Source organism: Apteryx rowi, unplaced genomic scaffold (assembly GCF_003343035.1).
Source record: "Apteryx rowi isolate R43461 unplaced genomic scaffold, aptRow1 scaffold_67, whole genome shotgun sequence".
Taxonomy (NCBI): Eukaryota; Metazoa; Chordata; class Aves; order Apterygiformes; family Apterygidae; genus Apteryx; species Apteryx rowi.
This window is the reverse complement of record NW_020450949.1, coordinates 1,612,371-1,635,050: the sequence shown is the minus strand read 5'-3', so window position 1 is coordinate 1,635,050 and position 22,680 is coordinate 1,612,371. Positions and strand designations below refer to the sequence as shown.

The following is a 22,680-nucleotide window of genomic DNA, read 5'->3' as shown; positions in this document are numbered from 1 at the left end:
GGCTCGTCGCAGTCGGCACCTGGCTGTCGCACGGAAGTAGGTGCCCGTCGTGACCCGCTTGCACCTCGTCGGAAGGAGCAGCGAAGGCAGGGTGCTCTTGGGCAGCTGCTCCCAGGCGTGAGGCTGAGCCGTGGGTGAAGGTACAAGCGAGACCAAAGGGTGTTTCTCATTGCACGGATGTGACGGGCGGCAGTTACGTACAGCATGAACCGCGGTGGCCTTTCTAAGCTCTCGAGAGATTCGTCCACCCTGTCGCAGCGTGTTGCTCGTAACCTTCCCTGCCAGTAATTTTGATTCCCTGTAATTTTGATGCCCAGTACTTTTAATTCCCTGCCAGAAAGTTTGATTTGGCCACTGTGATAAACTGCCTAGGCGTTTGAGGTACAAATAGGGCCCTAGCACCAGAACAGGAAGGCAGGACACCTTGATACGTTGAGCTTTAAGAATAATTCTTTTCTCAGTTTTAGAGAGAGCGAGGCACAGACGTCATGTGCATCAAATCTGTCACGTGATATGGGCTTAATTATCTGGCATCGGTTATGTGAATCTTCCTGTTACTTGAACTTGGGCCATATCTCCCCAAATCTATTAATTAAATTGGAAATACATGTAATTTCAAGAACATCAGCTATCTGAATTCATTCACCTTTCCCTGGGGCGTCTGGATAATTGATGTTATAATTTGTTTCATATATTATTAATGATCAAGTACAGTCTGAGGGCGCGGGGTTTGCAGGGGAAGGGAGAGGAGCTGCCAAGACTGTCAAAGAGCGGTCGGTGTTCTTCCAGAGAAGGCGGCTTGCCGGAGCTCCTAAGACGCTGTTATTTCGCAYGGATCTGCTCATGCTAGATCCTTCGGTGGACTTTGCTAAAGCTGCAAAAAGGCTGGTATGTTGTAATTAATATTAGCAGTATGAATGGACATTTGAAGTTATTACTTCAAACGTAGTGCTACTTTTTTGGCCAGTGTGTAAAATGTGGCAAATGGTTTTGGCACTCAGTGCTTCAATAAATCATTCTGAAGAGGTCTACATGCTAGTGGTGTTCCACAACTCCTTTCCCAAAACATTATTAAAATAAAGATGTAGTAATAAGAAATAATTTAAAACAAGCGGCAGTAACCTCCCTAAATAGCAATCTAGCAAAATACCCCAAATACACCTAAAGAAGCAGAGCAGAATTTATTCTTAAGATAGGCTGCATTTTCTTTACAGCACTAGCACCTTCTGTGTGCGAATAAGGGGAAGCAACGGATTTCTTTGGTTTGATTTCTGTTGTAAGAGATGAGGCATGTCTTGCCGTGTCTGGTGTAAAGCCCTGGTTCCTGGAAACAAGTGATGAGGACAGAACCTCAGGTTGCTTAACTGCTGGGGGGGGAGAAACCCCCCAAGGTGAATCAGTTACAGACAGCAGACTCGGAAAACAGAAGGAAACCCAAAAGAACTCAGCAGTAGTTTTTTTATTATCTTGTGAGTTTTAAGACAACCACACGATTTGGGGGCCCCAACTCCTAATTTGCAGTGTTTATGGACAGCAAAAAGAAGCTGTTTGTGCTGCATATGTTGCCGCGTACCTAAGGATGTGGTAAGCTTGTCCTTAGCGTAGTTAAAAACGATGCATCGTAACTTCAGACGAGAATCATTTGTTTTCAGGCCTAAGCAGCACGTATGCGAGTGCTTCTAAGACCAGACCTCGCTGGCACCGGCATCTCCGCCGTGGCACGCCACCGAGCCTGCCGAGGGCCTGCGCGCTGAGCAGGCAATGACAGAAGCGGGCGGACGGAGTGCTCTGGCTGCTGCGGGCACCTGCCCGTTTCTTCGGCACCTTTGCCCCAGGAAACAGGTACTTGTAGGATGGCATCTACCACTTCCAAAAAGCGTGCGTTGCTGCTCAAGTGGCAAAGTCCCAGAAGCTGATCATCACTGAAAGGCCATCAACAAGCTTGTAGAGCAATGAGGCTAAGTCTTGATGGCTTTCAAATCTGTTTAAAGTAATGTTGAACCAGGAGTTTTGGTCGGTGAGCGCTCCAGAGTCGCACTTCCAAACTGGACGGGGGGTGGCAGTTGCTGAGCTCTGTGTCTCCTCTGTGACAGAGCAGCCTGCTGTTCAGGGAGACCTGGGGAGACGGCTTACGTATCGGGTATCGGCAGCGCCTTCAGCTGGACTGTGGGGATTGCTCGCTTTTGAGAAGCAGCAAAGCTCTTTTAGCTGGGCCGCTGGGAAAGAGAGGTCGAAGAGCTGGCTGGGGATCGGTGGCTCAAGGGCCGAGAAGACTCCTGCAGAAACTACCGGCAGAAATCGTTCCGCTCTTGTCACGGGAAGGTTCCGCTCAGCTTCCCTGCCTGCGTATTGCTCCCTTGTGCCAAGAGGGCTGCTCCGGCCCTCCTTCCCCTTGGCCGGTTGGCACGCTTTCGTTAGAAAGAGCCGTTTTAGCACCACGTCTCCCTTCTGAAACAGCAGCGAGCTGATCATAGCCTGAGGCATGCTGAATCTCTGCAGAAGCTGTAAGATGCTAGCGAGAAGTTCACTACTGCTCTACTTGCTGTTTCTGTTCCCTCTTCCTAATTAAAGTGAAATGAAATGTCATAAAATTCTAAATCCTCACCTGCCTGCAAACGCTCTCTGCCATCTCTTTATCAGATCCAGACTGCTCTCTTGACTTCCCGTTTACTTCTCGTCTATTAAGCTTTTAGAACTTTAGCAATTAGTATTTTTAAAATGAGGCAAAATGGAGTATAATACAGAAGCGTGACATCTTGAGCCCTTTGTGTGGGAGGAAGAAAGCTTCAAAGTTTGTGCGTGTGTATATTGCAAAGAATTAGAAATCCCTTTTGCACTTGTGCGTACAACATCTGAGGCAACCCTGTGGTTTGATTCCAGCCTARTTTTTTACGGTTTACTATTTAATTTAAATCAGTGTGGTATGAATTTCTTTACTAGTGAAAAATGAGCTTTTGTTGAGATCAATGCTTGCCACCATCTTGAAAGCTGTCTTCTGTTTTGACGTTTTTACTTTATGCTTTACTGCATGGTCATTAGATGTCACTGTGCAAGTTTAGCCAATTGTCCTCAAACGGAAAAGGGAGGTAAGGGGGAACACGCGTGGAGAGGAGTAAAAGTGAGGAGGAATTTGTTTCATGCCTCAACAGGAATTATGGCACCTCCTTTGACATACTGTGTATTTCGGTTGTCTTCTGCGTAATAAAGCTACACCTCTAAAGCAGGAGTATAAGCAATAATATATAGAGGATAAGGGAGGCGGAGCAGTTGCTGATTTTTGCCAATAGTTCTTAGCTCCTCTTTATCCCTTTGCACAGAACTTGCTCTGCCGTGTAAGCAATGCGACTTCTGAAACACTCCGGTACAAGCTGCATCAAGCTGCTTTGTAGCAAAGGAAGATGCTTTCAGGGAGATCACTTTGAATGAGCTCCGCAAATGGTTTGCTATGTAATTATTGCTGCTGTTGGTTTCTCCTAAGAGGTTTTGTATTTACAGTCAGCTCTAATGTAAATTCAGCTGGAAGGAATCTGCTGTGCTTGAAAGACGCATCAACGACACTGCAATTTCAAAGACTTTCTATCCTCATGCAAAGCTAACCGATAATGCGAAATACTCACTGGCTGTCTTGTGCTGGTATCTAAGAGAACAGCAGTTAATAACGGGCAGACCTTCAAAAGGTTCTGTTTGATTCAGATACGGACAAGAAATTGCAACTCATTTACAAAGCTTGTGCTTTCCAGACTTCTTTACTTTGGAAACTGAGCAGGACATTTTAGTAGAACAGCCTCATTTCATGTGATTTCTAGTAGTCCTTAGATATGGTGGGAAAAAAGACTGAGAAGCTTATTCTTTTCTCGACAAAAGTATGTCTCRGTAACAGCCTTCCCTGCAGATTGCTGATATTTTTCCTTCAAATCCTTCGTGAAACCACTTAATAGGGTAGCAAAGGCAGCAGATTCAGAAACTCATGTGCTAATGGAAGAGGCGCACTGCAGACATGCCTGGCTTGGGCAGGGGTGAAGACTCAAAGGCATTCACTTCTAAAAATCCTCCACCAGCTGCGGAGGCACCCGGCTGCTCCGCAGCCATTGCGCACGCCCTGCACGACGGATCCCCCCTTTCTCAGGGTGCCCCGGTCTCACTGGGTCGCCCCAAACGTGTGGTTCTCCCAGCTCGGTCTCAGTAATGGCCGGTCATGATCGTGCTTGTTTCACAGGGAGAAATCATTAAAGATTTCTTTTCATGTCCTCTGAGCTTTCCGAATGATTGAACATATTGTGCTCCTGTCGTAGAGCCCTTGTTCCCTATGTGCGCTGAGAATCTGAAAGTACATTCGCAAATATGAATGAACGTAATCTGAGGACATCCCTGAGAATAGTCCCATAACCAGTTTGCAAAGCCAGCAAGTCGGTCACAGATGGATTAAGCTTTCTGATCCTGCAGTCATTCAGTAACACTTACGATTTCGCTCATGTGAGAGGTCCCTGAAACCACCAGGATTATTTGCGTGCGCACATCCTGCGGGCATGCGCAAGTGTTTATAAGATGAGGGCCTAAGTAGCTCGCCCAGGGTCATGCAAGAGGTCTAGCGCGCACCCGTAAATTAAAGCGCAGGTAGGGGTTTTACAGGAACCATATTTTCTGCAGTCCACGCTCTCCCCATCACGTGGCATTTTTGGTCTGGATGGGGAGCTGCCTCCAAGCTGCGCTGGAGGACCTACCTTTGGACAAGAAATTTCCTGTATGCAACATAAAGTAGTTTTCACCGAATGTCCTTGGAGCTTTTCCTGTGGCCCTGCGCTAAGGGGGAGCAAGCAAGTTGGGTTTGGCTCGGCTGCTCTTGCCATCAGTTTGCAGTCCTGCGACCTGCTTTTGTCTGACACGTTTCTCATTAACTCTTTGCCAAAGCACCAGGAAGCCTGGTTAATTGCAGGCAGAGTGCTGAATTTATGAGTTCGTCCAGGCTTCGTGTCCACACATTGGCAGAGGTGTTTCTCTGGATGAAATTTTTTTCTCTGCGTTTTGTGGCAAGAATGGACTTTCTGTTTCAGTTACTTCTGAAAGCCGTAAATTGTAGCAGCCCCCCCTTCCCCTTTATTTAAAAGAAACACAACAAAACTTCATGGCAACAGTTTATTGCTCTAAATCAGCTTGTGGGTCATTAAAGCAAAAAGGAAAAAAAAGAAAAAATCTCCCTCTAACTCCTGCCAAATAAAATTCGTACATCAGCCAAACTGTCAAAGGCAGATCCTGCAACTATGGGATGAGAAGGTTTATTACACTTTCAGCTTCTGGGGAGGGATGTTATAGCAACAGGACGCTGGGTCACTGATGGCAAACTCATGGTTGCTTCGTTTCTTCATGCACACTAGGAATCCATTAAGCTAACTGACGACAGATCCCTAGGCATTCCAGCGCTACAGCACACCTCTGCTGAGGCCAAATGTTGGACTCTGCCCATTAAAACGTGAAAGAAACAACCCAACAGAGAGCCCACAAATTAGAGAAGCAGGAAACCTCAAATGATGTGCAAAAAAAATTGTAAATGTTCAAGAGAATTTTTCCATAACTTTTGCTTCGTAACTCAGCATTTCTGATGTTAATAAATTATGAAACAGAGTCTCTGCAAGATCAATGAGCCTTTTGGATTCAAATCCTGAATGCTATTCAGCAGAAAGCAGATGAAGCTGCAAAATGAGTCCTGGAACATGACAACAATTTCCTTTTGGCTGGATAAAGATGAGTCTGAACCACAGCCACAGCCAGCCTTCTAGGTCTGGATCCAAAATTCATGTCTCTGCAACAGGCCAATTTAAAACCTTTTACTCCAAATGAACGTGAAGGTGCATTTGTTTTAACCAAATAGACTGCAGAGGAGAAGGACAGGGACTCTGGACTGGGAAAAGACAGCAAATGGCTCAGCGGGACAAAATCACGGCACTATTATCAGCAGGGAAGGGGGAGTGGAGTTGGGAATACTTGGAGGAACTGTCGGATTTGAAGACAAAAATGAGGAGAGGTGATTTAGGTTAGCAAATACAAAGTGTAGACTGAACTTGCCATCTGCAGCAGAGGGAAGTAGAAAAAGGATAACATGGTTTTTGACATGTTCAATAAAAAAGAAGTAATGAGAAATCCGTGCTAAGATGTTGGATGGATGGGATAAAATGGAAGAGCGATCGGGGGAGATGAGTCGAAGAGAGTGCTCTCACCTACAGTAAGTAATTTTATGAGGATGCCCACAGGCTGCAATGCAGATGAAAGCCTTGTTTTCCCAACAGATCTGCAAGTTCATATGTCTGTCCCAGATGGCCTGTAGTTAAATTTAGGGAAAAGGTAGGACAAAACACAGACAAATGTGTTCTTGCACTGAGCACAGCTTTGTGGGGCAGTGATACCACAGCCGAGATGTCAGATAACCAAGATGGTAACGTGCCTTGTCCTGAAATGGCCTGGAATAGCAGTAAAAGGTAGTTTTTGACTTGCAAAAATGCTACCCATTACTAATTACAAATTGCTTTTCAACCCCTCTCCCCACACATTTTTTTTACCCCTTCCCTCCTCCCTTCCTTTTTTTCCCCCCCTYTTCCTCTTCTCTGGTTACTTCTCTCAATGTCTGGGCCCAGTTATCCATCAGATACCTCTCTTTTGCCTCACTGATTTCAAAACTTGCCCGAGTGCAAAGAGCAAGTGGAATTGAAACTACTAAATTTCAACTCCAACAACTCACATTCCTGGTAATTATACATGTGGTTTTCTGTTTTTTCTGTGGCATCTTTTTTTGCTGTTGGTGCTGAATATCTGAGGTCAGCCTAAACCTGTTCAGGAGAAGAGGGATTTCTGCGGGTGAATGGTCTTGTGGTGAAAGCAATAGATTAGTCCTTGGCAGAGACGAGCCTAGTGCTGGTCTCACCTGCGGATTGCCAGTTGTTTTAGCAGATCTGGATACGGCTCTTTTGGGGAGCACGGTCCCAGTCAGGCGGCTGTGGTGACCCGAGCCTTCCCGCAGCCCACTGCAGGGTGAATCCCTCCGTGCTTTCGCCTACTATCTTTAAAGTACCGATAGACRATACTCCCTTCCTGCGTCTCCCTTTTCTGTTTGCGTTTGGAGTTCTTCGGTGAATCACTTGCCTCTTAGTGCTGGCCGTGCTTCTTCTGAAAAACATAAGCAAAACAAATCATTTCTGTGCATTACAGAAACAAGACTTAATAGAAATTCTTTGTTGTTATTGGCAATGACTTGTAAATGGTTTAAGGAAATTTCTGATTTTCTTCTGATCTAAACTGGAAGAAGATGCAGTAAAAAATTTCAGCCTTTGTTTTTCTGCAGTTTTTTAAGGGGAGAGAAGAGGGACTTAGAAGATTACTCTGTGTGTGCGTATGCTTGACAGAGGAAAAAATACACGTCGCGCTTGTGCTTTGTGATTACTATTGGATTTTTCAGTATTTTTAAAACTGTGATGTGACTTTCATATAGACCATCAGAAAAGAGCGTGGGTGCGTAACCTTGATCTCATTAGAGGTGATAACCRCAGAGCTGGATTCACTCAAGAATGCCTCCACTCTGTAGCTGGTGCTGCAGCGCTTGGTTTGCTCAGTTGGTTATACATGCTGTGTCTCCGCAAGTCTGAGAAAAATCATCCCTTTCAGACAGCTTGACCCTTTGTTAGGCAAATAGAAAAGCATTCATAGTAAATGAACATTTACGGTGAAAACACTCTCTTTGCCAGCCTTGGAGAGATCACCTTTATTTCTCACTTCAGCTCGAGGGGAAAGTCAAATACTGCATGTTTGCAAATACTGGCATTTTTATGCAACAATTGTCATCTAAAGGCCAAATTTATAAGATTAACCTGTGTTCTTGTAGGTAGTATTTTGCTTTTATTTTTGTACCAAGGGACTAGTGAATACTTCACTGCCAGGGACGGAGTAGTTAAACCTGCATCTACTRCTGTCTTCCTTCCCTTGCTGCTGATCATGGGCACACAGTAAAAAACACTATTGTTAATCAGACGAAAAAGCGTTCCTTGAAAATTAGAAAGTTAGATGTCTAGACTTAAAATGCTTTACCCTGGGTAAAGCTGAAGACTGGCCGTTCTGAACAACTTTGTTGATCTGTTCCATGTCCTTGCATCCTGTTGTGATTGCTTTTTACGCATCCCTGAAGAATGTTCCTCTCTCTGAACTAGCAGGCTAGTGACACCGCGGCACATGGAAGAAACGAATGTCGGGGTCGGGTCTCCTGGCTATGCGTGAAAAGGCAGCGCGCTTAAAAAGTGCAGTTCTACGTGAGTTCTGCCTCTGCTACACGTAGCGCTCGCCCCAGGCTGGCGGAGGAAGCCTTGCCTCTCCGGCCGGAAGGCACGACGTTCAGGAGCGTTAGTCGTCTGACAGAGCTGTCCCTGGCGTCAGGACCCTTCGTGTCTGGTGCAGTTTGAACGCAAAGGAAAAGGCGTCTTTCAGGGAAGACCCAGGTTGAGAACTTGATCCTACACGAGGAGTCTTGACTCCTCCTTCAGTGGCTTAACTACCCGCTCAGTATTTCCTGTCCGTGCATGCCGCTAGACGGTGATGCTTCCACGCTACAGGGAAGCGACGCGTGACTGGTACTGCTCCTTTTCTGCAGTGTTTCCTGATTCCTCATCGGTTGTGAAGTTCGTCACAGAATTGCTCAGCTCCGTGCAGATGCTCCATTGCACACTGCGCTACCCCATCACCGTCTCAGGGTTTTTCCATGTGCTCAAAAGCGATTACATTTTTTCAGCTTGAACTGTAGCCTTTTATCAGTGAACTGCCTGCATGCTTGCAGCCCATTGCAATTGCAAAGTAAAAATGTGTTAGCAAAAACGTAGGAAATTGCCTATGAAAAACAAATGCCTTTTACTAATACATGTAATGGGGCAGGAGAACTCGCTCACTTTGCTGTGGTTCAGCTGGCAAGTGGTAACTTACTGCCATTCAACAATTGTAGGGCTTGTAATAATCTGTCCACTGTCTTCTACTCCTGCAACAGCTATTTTGTTTTCCAGCTGTTCTAATTTCAAAGGTTCCTTGTTGAAAACAAGAAAAGCATATCATACAGTACGGAATAGTAATATGCAAAATACAGTTCAGTGGCAATGCTGGCTTTGGCTCATCATATTTTATTTTATTTATGGAGCAGAGTGAGTGTGTGTGAAAAACAGGGGCTTAAGTTCCCAGGGTTTCATGCAAACTTTTTTTCTCATTATGATTTGTGAGATTTCACACCCTCAGTTTGGGTTTTAAAGTTCCATTCAGATAAAACCACTGAGTTTCAGGTGATTTCTAGCTAAGAGAGGGCCTCCTCCTGAAGCAGAGCTGTCAAGCTTTGTGCAGGGGCCTTGCAAAACAGTTGGTGCATTTGCACTGAATTCTGGGTTTTGCCAGAACTATCTGAAGTGTCTTCAACCAAACCAGTTCAGAATATGGAAGAGAGCCTGTRGGATAGGGTAGACTGATTTTGCAGTCTTGCAATTTGCCATCTTGTTTTCCTAGACTGACCTAATTTCACTAATTGCTGCTCTAACCTACAGCCTAAATTGTGTGTATTGGGAGGTTAGTGGAGTGCTGCTACAGGCTACCCAAACTATTCAGTGTCTTCAAATCAGCAGCTGAACATCGATGATTCATCTCAGTTTTGTTATCCAAACTATTTCCATAGGTGCTGATATCACTTATTTTCTCTCTACATGGGTCTCACCCCCTAAGATGATGGTTTGGCTATTTAACTTCTTTAGCTCATTTGGGATCAGTAGGGCCAGGACAAGTGCTTTAATCTTAACAACAGTGAACAGCTTTAGTCAACCTCCACGTTCCTAGAGGTTCCCTGAGATAAAACACAGGTCGCTATTATTTTAGCTTGAGTAAACTCAGTAAAATTGTTGAATCCACATTAAGAACATGTCTCTCTCCTTTTTTTCTTGCAAAGTCTGAGTGATGTTAGACTGGCTTCCTCTGATACTGCTGCCTTTTATCAGGCATTTAAAATTATGAGTAGAGCTGAAGGGGAGATAAACAAGGGCAGCAAGAAAGTACTGCGAGGTATTGAGAAAGTGTCTGGCTGGGGAAGAGCAGGGACTTGTGTGGTCCACCTCCTCTTTGAATCACTGAAGAAGGGCAGGATCATAATAAATTCAACGTATCCTGGTGGTTCTTTCAAAAACTTYGAGTCCCTGAACAAATGCAACCAGTTTTGAGGATAGTATCTGCAGTAAAAACGAACAAGCAATGAAGCGCTTTCCCAAGCCCTTTGTATGTGATACGTGTGTTCAGTTTGATTCTTAGCTATTTTTAACGTGTGACATTAATTGGTGTGTTCCTGGCTAGGTTTTCACGTTATCCTTTTCTTTGGCATGTAACCTAACCTTGGCAGTCCTGGTACCTTCTGCCATGTTCTGGTAGATGGAGGAGTAACTACGACTCTGCAGTTTTACGTGTTCACTGGGGAAGCCRCGGTATGGTTGGACCCAAACCTGTAGCTGTTCTTCCCTGATGTGGCCCTCACCACGTGAGTTCACACCTGTGCAACCTCAGGGCCCCTTTACTGCGGTTCAGGGTAGGGGTGTCACGCTTTTTGAAGGCTATTGAGAAGCTTTAGTTAGTGCAAAATGCAGCAGCTCATCTTTTGAACGTGGAGAGCTGGAAACCCCGGTGCGTGTTGCTCTGGAATCGTTAGCTCATGCTGCTGGGTTCGGCTCTTGGTTGCCTTCAGTAGCGCTTTTTCGAGGTCTGAGACTCAGCTGGATAAGGGAACTCCTGTATTCCCTCATTCCTTTCCCCTTCAGAAAGGGGCCTGTGTCCGCTGTGGGAGGCTCCTGCGAAGCTCTCCTGCGCGCCCAGGAGTGGAGCTGCCCCCAGACGAGAGCAGAGGAGGGAGCTGAGAGGGAATCAGCACTGGAAATCAGGAGAGGCTCCGGGCACGGTAGACGAGGCGGTTGGGAGAGGGGGAGAAAAGCAGGGAAGGGCTGGGGGAGAGCTGCTGAGCAGAGGAGCAGCGCGATGGGGTGTGACGGACGCAGCGGGGACTGAAAGGCAGGGGCAGAGCGGGCCCGAGCTTTGCACGCGCGGGACGCCTTCTGCTCGGTGCCTGGGACAGCGGAGGGGAGGAGGGAGCGGGGAGGCGTTGCACGAGGAACTGGGAACCGAGGCTTGGCTTGGCAAGGAAACAAGCCCTGGGAATAGGAGAGGGGAGGTTTGCAAGCTCAGGAGCATGCGTTGGGTCGAGGCGGGGAAGAGATACTAGGATTGATGAGCAAGGAGCTTGGGATTTGGAGAAAAAATATCTGAGTATTGGAAGTTAGGACTGTCTGGCAAAAAGCTGGAGACTAGGATTCAGAGCCAGGGCTGGATAGCTTGCAGTGAACTAGGTGGAGCGGAGTGAAGTTTGAGGAGGCAGGCAAAAGATTTGTGTATACTTGTCTGCAGTCCTCTTGCGTGCCTGAATGTATGTCGTTTACCCTTTCCACCACCCCAAAGTCTTTTTGCAGCTCAGCGGCCAAGAGCCTGAGCACTACTGCGAGGAGGGAGACCCGGCGCTGCTCTCGCTCGCGCGGCCGCTGCTCGTGCCGTGTCCGGGGCGCTCTGCCCGGGTGAGCCAGTGCACGCTGCGCAGGAGCRCCAGGAGGGATGGCCGCTGGTCTGGTTTGCTTTGCAAAACCAAACGAAAAACCGAGAGTTTGATCAAATAAAGTAGAAGTTGCTTGCATAATATTGCTGAGGCTGCCTGTATAAAATGCATTGCAGTGCAATTTTTGCTTTGTGAATTACAGGTTGTTTTGAACAGGGGATCGCTGCTTCCTTTACCGAACGTGAGTGGATGGACGGATCTGCTCTGGAAAGGAACTGGGGCAGTGTGGCAAAGCACACTGCCTGCGCGGCTCCCGTTCCACTCGTTCGGGAAGCCAGAACCTCTGGGACGAGCAAGATAGGGTTTTTTCAGAGAGGAAGGCTGGTGTTTCAGGGCCAAGGCAGTTGAATCGCAAGCTAAGCTCAGTCACAGCTTCTGCTGCCGCGTTCTGAGGAGGTCGTTTAAACCAGACTTGCCGGAAGCGGGGCTGCGCGCGATCGGCAGCGCGGCTGGGTGCATCCCGCTGCGGCTGGCACGGCTGGGACATGCCTGGAGTGCGGCGCGGGAGAGGACCTGCGAAGCCGGGGTGGAGGCAGCTCGTGAGGAGCGCGCAGGGGTACCTGCCTGCTCAGGGTTGTCTCCTGTCTTATTTCTTCAGCTGTAAAATGAGATTAGTAACAGCCCCTCGTGAGCGTGTTATGAAAATAAGCGTGGTGGCTGGGAGGTGCTCCGGTGCCGTCGCGGGGCCTACGACAGGACCGACAGGTACGCGTTAGATAAAGCCTCGCATCGCTCTCCGGAAGGCAGGGAGGAAGCAAAGGCCCTCGTAAGCGCTCGTTAGACGTGCGCGGGCTGGCGCTGGTGCGTGGTCCTGCCGTCGCAGCGCGTGCAGCCCGTGGCCGTCCAGGCGCTCGCCTYGGCGGCGCGCCGTCCGCGCGGGCCCAGCTGCGCGCGCTCTTCCAGAGCAGCCTCCGACCTTCCGCGCCGTCTGGTTGGCGAAGACRGCGCAGCCCGTTCAGCTCCGTCTACGGAAACGCGGCTGGCAAGCAGGAGCGAGGGGCTTCCCCACCCGGGCGTTAGCAAAACCGGGCCCGGGGAGGGCTGTTTCCCTCGCTTACTGTGTCCCCTGCAGGCACGTGTTCTGGGGGAACGCGCAGGGCTTTGCTGAAGCCGCGGTTTTGGTTAGGAYGGAATAAGCCGGTGCTAATTACCTGATTTTCCCTTCGTCCGTTTTAATACGCGTAGCTTGAGAAAACGCAGCCAGCGCCCGACGCGAGGGAGCGGGGGACGCCGCAGGGAGGCCGGCGCTGCCGGGGCGGGAGGCCGGCGGGCGCTGGTGTCGGGCGAGCGGGAGCCGGCCGGGCCGCGGCGCGGGGCGAGAGCCGACAGCCGCGCTCAGGGATGCCTCGCGCTGACCCGAGGGCCGAGCTGTTGCTGTCATCGCTTGGTTTCGTTTTCCCTTTCCTTTGTTCCTGCCTCTTCCTCTTTCTCCCTCTTGAAATAGGTGGGAAAGTATTATCGTATCCCATGAGATTCTGAGAGAATTAATTGCTTGTAAAAGCGTGTTAAGAGCTTTTGATGACTGAAGTGATTTGCAGTGACACAGGGCCTGGTGGGGGCAGAGGGAAACCTAAGTCCAAAGCAAAACGGAGGTCCTGCGGCGAGGAAGGGCCGCTCGCGAGCTGGATCCGGTCTTGCCATACGAGCCTCTCTGAGGGCTTTCCCTCGTTTCGGTGGTGCTCCCTATAATTTCATAAGTACGCTTTTTGAGCGAGTTGCGAAGTGGATCGTCGTGAACCTTGGTATGGGACGCTGGGCATCTTTTCTGCGTCCGTATTGTTAAAGTTACTTTGATGCTGTAAGAAAGAAAAAGTCCTAAGTCTCTTCCTCGTAAAAGGAGGGGAGAGATTTAGTCCACAGCCCTTGAATTAACCTTTTTTCACACCTGGACTTTTAAGTATTTGTGAGGGTTTTTCATTGGGAAGGGTGCGTCCTTTACACGCTAGCCAAATTTTACCTCACTTTCAACCACACAGGTCGTCTAGTATTGCTGAATTTCTGCAGTGTTGTAGTTACGTAAATGAAGGTATCATTGGTTGCGGCATTTTTTTAAATACAATTTCATGACATTATGGAAAGTGACCCGTTTTGAAACTTTCACTGAAAAAAATGATTTTTTAAAGTTTATAGTAAAAAACCTTTATACATCAAAGGGTAAAACATAATACGAAGATGGAGCAGTTTAAGCGCCTTGTGATTAAAACGAACATAGTTGAGAGAAGTTGATCTATTCCGATCATTGAAGCTGATGTGGATATTGGCACTGTGCTTTTGTCTCCGTAACAATGCCAATCCTGAGCCTGTTACTCACAGAGAGCTCTGGTTTACGTCCGTGGGGATTCTTCCGACCGGGGAATTTCTGATTAGCCCTTAAGAGCTGATTTTAATCTAGTCATATGTCTTTATTTATTATACATACCATCAAGCTTTCTCCTTCTTTGTGTTTCTTGTTTGGAATCCTGCATTGTAAATAATTCTCCTTTCTTTCTTCTTTCTGTGTCTATCATTTGGCATCAGATGACCCATTTTCCACCTCCTCTCCTTCTACAGATTGCTGATGACCTGGGAAATGAGAAATTCTGTGTTGATGCTAGCCAGAGTGGAGCTGGGAACTGGCTGAAATACATCCGTGTGGCCTGTTCCTGTGATGAGCAGAACCTAGCTGTGTGTCACRTTAATGACCAGGTAACGATTTTGGCAATTATCAGGTTGCTGTGTTCACCTCACCCCTTCAAGGGATACTAGGGTGGGCTGTTCAGAGAAAAACTAAAACATCCCAGGGAAAATTCAGGTGATATAACGCCCGAGATGATTGAGATTGGAGACCTGTCCTTTACTTGCTGCTTTAACTCCCTCTCATCTGGGAGTTAAACCAGAAACGTGGTGGAATCTCGTCTTTCCCATGAGGTTCTTAGAGCTAGAGCCACATAGAAAGGCTGCCGCTGTAGTGCTGTCGCTTTTACACTCTTGAGGCTAACGGACGGGTTCAGGCTTCACTTGGCTGCCGAAGGAATRTGGCTGGATTACTTCGGTTGCTGTCTGAGGAGGAGGGAATGGGATATTAATGCGCAGTAAACTGTATGTTTACAAAGCACTAACTTTTCTATCCTGGAAGACCTTCACGTGAAGGACCCCAATTCTTTGCAAGTGGAGTAAGTCGCTTCATATTTTTGTACACTAMTGAAGTTCATGYGGAAAATTGGTGCAGATAGGTGGAKTTCTGCAGACCTCCACAAGACCTGGTCGCCCATTGACTCCCCCTTGCAGACCATCCCCTTGAGAAAACAGCAGGTGAAATGATGCAAAGTGTTAGGTAAGCTGTGATGTAGGTTAACTGTTCYTGGACCAGGTCTGTCTCTAATAAGGGCCAGTGAAATGTAACCGGTAGCCACAGCGATTTTGAGATGTGCTATTTCTCCTGCCGGTAGCTGCAGCCCTCACCGTTGACTCTTCCCATTCCCTGATGCTCTTCACTTGGAGGCAGGGTTATCAGCTTTGCGTGTGCAAGCCAAGGAGCTGGCATGCACTTTTCTTTGTATTCTCACGGCAGAAAGGATCTAATTATGAGCAATGGAATATCTAAGTCATTCTGGAAACCACAGCAGAGGGTAATAAGTCCCAGCCTAGAGTTATGCTAGGTATTTTGTCTGCAGTTTAGCTGGATATGTATCATAGCAGCACTGGATGAAAGTGGCCGAGGSGGACATCCGTTCAGCAGCTCTGCTGCTGGTGTAAATAAGATGATTCTTCTAAAACCCCTGGCATCCTGGGATCTGCTAGCCCTTGACCCCTCCTGTGGTGGGGGAAGATTGTGTGAAGCGTTGACAGTTGGTGTGAAACATAGATTCTGTTCATAAAGCAAAAATGAGACAAATGGAGAGCCGTGTCGGTCTTCCGGTGCCATCAAAACTGGAGAAGGTTTATGCTACGAGTTGACAGTAGTGGATAGACAGCCTGATCCCAAGCTGCCAGCTCAGTTTTTGTCTRTATTTAAGAAGGGCCTGAGGGTGGGGGGTGGTTTGGGAGGCTGCTGAGAAAAATCAGTAAAACCCGAATAGGCATATTATAGAAATGCCAGTCGGCAGATGTGGGTGTGTGGGAGAGGTATTACATGGAATTAATATGATTATGGTAACGTTCGTCCAACAGACCCAGTAACCTTTCCCCTCTATGCAGATGATAGGGTATTGCAAGGATTAATTAGCTAATGTTTGTAAAGTTCTTTGAAGCTTAAAACCARAAATGGATTCAAGATGAGCAATCCAAGTTGGGAGTTTCACAAACCTCAAATTGAGTACAGTTCGAATTCGAGTTACTAGTTCGGGCCTAACTTTAATGAGAAATGCTGTCTTAATGTTACTACCAGCTAGCAAACAGGGGGCATATCTGGATAAACAAAAGAGTGAGCTGAGGGTGGAAAAATGTATTTCTAACAAAAGCATTCCGAAAATTTGTAGCTGACCTGAAAGTCAGAGTGAATCTGAAGTAAACCAACGCATGTAAAATGAGAAGAGCTCAGGCTGCGCCAAAACATGAGTCCATTTTGTAAACTTCTTTGTTCCTGTTTTAAAAAGCTTTTAAATAACTTAACTTTGGCTGCAGAAAAATTACAAGGATATCTCAAGTGTTCGAGACTGTAGCAATCTAGAAGAGCTTGAGGCAGAAACCTCTAAACTTCAAACCGCTTAGTTCCAGTGACCTGCTGGTTGCTTCAGCGCCCGCTCGCCGCTGCTCACGGGCGCGCTTGCACCGAGCAGGTTATCATCAGCTCCTTGTTGTGTACCGTGCGCCGCTCCGCGCGGGGGGTGACGCGCGCACGGCCGGCCTCCGTGTCGCAGTCTCGCGGAGTGACGGGGAAGTATCGTAGGGGCCATTGCATTTCCCCTTACCTCTTCCTTGGATCTCTACCGTCCCTCATTCTGCGCAGAAAACACGGTTTGCCGGCAGCCTGCGAAGGGCCTGACTCGCTTGGTGTGCGTCCTGCAGCGTGTCTGAGCACAAGCTGTTAGACTAAGCGGTACCTTTTCGGACTCCCAGAAGATTTAACAAAACCGGGGCAACCACATAGAGTATCTAGGACTTTCTGGCACCGCTTCATGTGTTACTGGGACTTTATCCAGTTATGTTCACTTTTTGTCTCAGCAGTGCAGGTTTGCTCAATGGTCTACTCAGATGGCGCTTTCTGCCTAGCATTCACCCTTGCAAGGGTGAGGAACCTGCTTCCAGGGATCTTTAACAGCAGCAGCAGAAAAACACAAACAAATCCTAAAGGAAGAAAAAAATATCGGAATTTGAGCTTCTTAAAGAAATCCTAGACCAAGGAAAGAAAATGAGATGATATTTTCAATATTTTGTCGATATTTTGACATGAATTCATGTTTTCTCTTTTTAAAATGTTAATTTGTGGACTCCTGGTTTTTCTCAGGCCCTTATAAATGCTTAGACTAAGGGTAACATATATGTAAGTTTTGGCAAAAAGGTTAAATAGCTGTTTGTATCACATTTTATTCCAAGCCCAGTCCGCTGCATGTCTTTCTGTCCTTTTCCCTCATCTGGGGAGTTTTGGCTGTGCACGTTTTCAGTGTATGCAACAATCTGATTGGAAAGAACAGCTGTTTATCATACCCGGTCATCATCACTTTTTTACTTTTTCTTTGTAATAGCCACCCTTTTGCAACTTTTGAAAACATAATTCACTAAAACTTATGTAAATAGGGGTGGGGGGAAGCAAACGGTCCTTCGGTAGGAAGCAAATAAAAAGGTGTGGAACATGATGAGGCCGTAGCAGAGCGGAACGGATTCTGCCCCTCCGCCGCCTTTCCTGAGCGAGCGACGCCTCTTAGGCCAGGCCAGCTGGGGGAATGAAGAAGTGCAGGSGGCAGAATGCAGCAGGCGGCGGTGATCGATAACCAGAGGCAGCCGCCGCTTCGGGGGCAGGGGAAGTAATGTCAGGGTCAGGATGTACTTTTTCCTGAGCTATTGATTATGACAGCCGATGGCCTCGTTTGAATGGCAGCGGTATTTAGAGCAATCGGCAGCACACTGAAATCTTTGTAGATTTTTCTGTTGCTGCTTATAGGGGAGACAATTGTCTCCCCTATAAATGATAGYGTTTGTCCCGGGACTTGTAATTAATTCCAAGCGTTGGCACACCTCCTCTGCGTACAACCGAGTCTGGCTGCTTCCTCTTCTGGAAACAGTCTGGCGTTAGCTGATGGTTGCTTCTTTTAATGAAACTGATAATGCTTCTTCTGGATTGTGAAGCTTCAAAGGATAAAGACAACTGTGGATCTGTTCGGTTGTGAAGAAAACTAACAGCGTAAGGTGTGAATATAAATAGGAAAGGAAAAAAATCGAGCGCTCCACAAGCACGTACGTCTGTGGGCTGGTGTGCATTTCCAGGGGGTTCGGTGAATTCAGAACTTGCAAGGAGCCACGCTGCCTTTTGGATACTAACGTCTCTGTATTTGGAAACTCAGGCACTTAAAATAAAATGACTAGATAGCAAAATCAAGTACCTCATCCCGGCCATAAGCAACACTGGACTACTGAACAGCATGGCAAAAGTGGCAGGCGTTTTTGGAGATACTGCAGTTGGTAGAACCATTGCAGTTAGACCTAGTTGGAGGGTACGACTTCTTTTTACACTTCATTACTTTTTATTTAGCTGGGATCAATTTGAGTCCCATAGTAATAAAAGAGGGGATGGGGGGCAGCGGAGGGGGACACACAGTTATAGCCGTCCTCCTGCGGCTCCCTCCGAGCATCCAAGTGTGAACGCATCAGATCCTGTGGCGTTGGAGAAGGGCTGCGTGGCGTTGGAGAAGGACTGGTATGGGGTTGGAGAAGGACTGATATGGGGTTGGAGAAGGGCTGCGTGGCGTTGAAGAAGGGCTGCGTGGCGTTGGAGAAGGGCTGTATCAGGTTGGAGAAGGGCTGCATGACATTGGAGAAGGGCTGGCATGGGGTTGGAGAAGGGCTGCATGGCATTGGAGAAGGTCTTCATGGCACTGGAGAAGGGCTTCATGGCGCTGGAGAAGGGCTTCATGGTGTTGGAGAAGGGCTTCATGGTGTTGGAGAAGGGCTGCATGGTGTTGGAGAAGGCTGGCATGGTGTTGGAGAAGGGCTGTATGGCATTGGAGAAGGCTGTCATGGCATTGGAGAAGGGCTGCGTGGCGTTGGAGAAGGGCTGCGTGGCGTTGGAGAAGGGCTGTATCAGGTTGGAGAAGGGCTGCTTGGGGTTGGAGAAGGGCTGCGTGGGGTTGGAGAAGGCTGGCATGGGTTTGGAGAAGGGCTGCATGGTGTTGGAGAAGGCTGGCATGGGGTTGGAGAAGGGCTGTATCAGGTTGGAGAAGGGCTTCATGGCGTTGGAGAAGGGCTGCGTGGTGTTGGAGAAGGCTGGCATGGCGTTGGAGAAGGGCTGCGTGGCGTTGGAGAAGGGCTGCGTGGCGTTGGAGAAGGGCTGCATGGTGTTGGAGAAGGGCTGCATGGTGTTGGAGAAGGCTGGCATGGGGTTGGAGAAGGCTGGCATGGGGTTGGAGAAGGGCTGTATCAGGTTGGAGAAGGGCTTCATGGCTCCCCTCCAGCCCGCTCCCAGAAGGCTGCTCCTGCGGGTGGTGGTTTGAGCCGGGGAAGGAAAGAAGGACTTAGCGCTGGAAGGTTACCCGCAAAACAACAAAGTAATGTTGTGCTGAGAGCCAGGATAAGCTTTTTATCCAAACCGTTTGCTTTTCAAGAAAAAATAAACATACGACATGAGGAGATGGTCCGTTGCACCTTTATTTTCTTTTTTCCACAGATAGAACCCCATTCTGTTCTTCCGTATGCTCCTTTAACTTGGGAATAATCCCAGGAATGTCTAAAGAATTAATCTGGATTTTTAGTGAGGTAACTGACAGCAGAATCTGGACCTCTGAATTTTTTTTTTCAATTTACAAATTAAAATGCTGTTATTTAGAAAGAAATTAGCTGAGAAATGTCATTAACCATTTTTCCATTGTGAAAACACTTTTCAAATGTAAAATAATTTTAGCTTTTTTTTAATATTTATTCTTACTTGATAAATATTTGAAGAGAATAAAAGATCCTTGATTGACTGAGATAATTGTGTTTCTAAATGAGGACTGGAAAAGGAACATCGAAAAATGAAATAACTTGCTAAATGCATCTGGAAAATGATATAAAACTTCTGCTGTTTCATTTTTTCATGTTGCTACTGCTGCCTTCACGGGGTAAGCACTTTGGCAGTTTAGCTGTAGTTACTCAGAGACTGTAATGTTAAACGGAGTATTTGTAATTAATATAATAGCCATGAGCTTGCTTTCGGTACAATAGCTGCTGCTTTCATTCATGTTGTGCATACTTGAAAAAAGAAGGACTAACAGTTCGGGAGCTACGGTGATGGAAAAAATCAGGCCTGTTTCATTTCTCAACATTTTACATATGCGTGYGTGTCTATATGATACATACTCTCTATTTTATGCGTATGATACATATATAATCTCATTCTGTTACTCTGTGTTCAGGGTTCCTAGGTACGTAGTACAGCGCCTTAAAAGGAGGAAATAAAAAGCAATGTGGCTTCGTCGCGACAAAGGGGAGGCTGTTCCAGGGCAGGAAAACGTCTGAACAAAAGCAAAATCGGCAGTCCCGTTCCGGGCAGCGCYGCGTCGCGCCGCGCCAGGCCGGGCTCGCGCGTGTTTGCTGGCTCCGGAGCCGGCCGGGCTCGGGCGAGAGCGGCGGCAGCGGCGGCAGCAGCGCTCGCTTTCAGTGGTCTCTGCCCCTCGCTTCTGGTGCACACGGAGGCAATTAGGGGGTGCGTTTTTTGATCTTTAGCTAAACACGGCAGCTGTTTTCTCAGTTCCCTAATGTTCTTTTTTCTTAAAGTAGAAGAGTGTTGCCACGATGAAGCTAAAATAAATAGCAGGCATAGCTCATGCTGCAGGTAAACAATGCTGTTTCTCATGAAAGATACTTAAATAGTGAGGTAATACTCGGACGTGCTTTTCTCACTTGATGTGTTTCATCTCCGTCTATTGCCTCGATATTGGAAACGGTTAAAACAATTACCACATTGTTTTCAAATGTGTCTGCGGGTCTCGGGAACACTTTTTCCCAGCGAAAAGCTGTACAGCTTTGATTATTTTGTGCTCCGCTCCTAGTGCCGTCAGCCTCGGAGCGCGTTGTGTTGCGGTTCTGCGCTAGCGGTGCTTCTCAGGGGCTGCACCAAATAGACAGTTACGGGCTGCAAAGTGTCAGAGCCGGAGCCGGCTTTCTCTTGCGCCCGGTTTCCATCCTTAGTTCCGGAACAGACCTGTAGATCAGCCCCAAACTGCACAGAGATTCCTGGGTTTTACTTTCCTTTTTTCCTTTCTCCTCTAAAACCCCATACCTAGAATGCAAAATAATTTTTATAAAAATCAAGAACTGTGGTACTTTCAGTCCTCTGTGAGGGTTCTACCCCCAAACTAGTTACATTGTTAACTATCCTATATTTTAATAAAAATAACTGATAGTTAGGGGGGGAGTGGTTTAATAATTAAAGGGGGCTCTTTTGTTGTGAGAAATAAGAAAAGATAATGCTTGGAATTTTTATATAAAGAATGACATAAATGATTTATAAATGTAAATGCTCTGATGGATTAGTAAATCTGATCTTTTTCAGTGCACAACAAATAAAAAGGAAACACAGCAGTAGTTTTAATTAATTCAGACCTTCAGTAGCATGATTGCAAGATGAAGTTAATTATTATAATGAAATGTTTGATGAAATTAATGTGGCTCCAGCAGAATCCTACTTTTCCCCAATAATTAATGAAGTTTGAACTGTATTTCTTGAAAGGCTGTTGCAGAAATATTTTTACATACAGTAATTATATAGATTATGATATACCAACATAGTGGTGATGTTAACCATTTAGGGTTACAATTCTGAAGGATTTTCAAGGTAAAATTTATGACTGTATCTATGACCTAGGTATACCTTTGATTGTGGGTTGTGTTTTAGCGCTCGTCTGGTTTTCAATTACTAGCTGACAGAGAGATGTTCATTAAGAGCTATTTTGAGTTCTTACTTATCTTAGGTGGCTGCAAGCGACAGCACATTATCAGTCTGCATTTACTGAGTCAAGCCCCACGATCAGTACTTATTCCTCGTCTGTCTTTTTTTTCTGGCAGATTTGCCATTAAACTCGATGGGATTCGGGCTTGAGAAAAGCTCGAGTAACGGATGTAGCTCTTGTCTCGGTGTGTAAGACAGGCAGGAAGCAGACCTGAAGTGCACATAAAAAATAATTAGGAAAAGGAGAAATTCATTCCACTTGTTTGCAGTGGGATCCGTAGAAATGTAACTGATCCGTGTGAAACAGTTAAGCGCAGTCTGTCAGGAGTATGTTCACCTATTGACATCTGTGTGCGAGCACGGATCTTGCTATCAGTTTTGCGCTGTTTTAAGATTTCTCAGCTGAGGTCTCAAAGCATTGCAGAGGGAGCCGGGTCCTTCCAGGGAGCTGCGCGAGTTCAGGTCTTCACCTGGGTATGGGCCAGAAGAGTTGCGGGATGAGGATGGGTGCATCTCCACCGGAAGAGTGAGCTACGGAGGAAGCGGAGAAACTGTGGTGAAAGTGGTGCTGGGGATTCTGGCCACTCCAGGCATGGGCTTCTCTTCGCTTTGGGATGTCTTGGAAATCGCAAGCAGTTAGTTTTTATTTCTCCCCCTAAGCTTTCGGTTGTGCGACCATGTCGCTGATGCTGGCCTGAAATTCTGCAAGGGAGATTTTGGAGCCCGAATTCTCCACGGGGTCATGTTACTCTGCTCGTACACGAGACGCTAACGTTTGAAGTAATCTGCAGCTGAAGTCGCAGGAGTGCTAAAGCCGTCTCGGGGAGGACGAGCAGAGGAACCGGAGGATGCACCGGAGCGCATCGCGCCGCTCGCGTTTTATCAAGAAGAAAGTCCTTAAGCGCCTGCCCCGCAGTAACCGGCGCTTCTGGGATTCGGTTTTCCTAACGGGGATCGCCGTTGTGTTTTAGCA

General features: G+C 47.1%; 1 protein-coding gene across 1 annotated transcript in view; it reads left to right on the top strand.

Annotated features, from left to right (window-relative positions):
• PRDM16 (PR/SET domain 16) overlaps positions 1-22,680 on the top strand; it is a 228,683-nt gene that overhangs the window by 163,692 nt on the left and 42,311 nt on the right. The window contains 1 exon segment of the mRNA XM_026085670.1: positions 14,198-14,332. Within this exon segment, the coding sequence (XP_025941455.1) occupies positions 14,198-14,332 (135 nt within the window).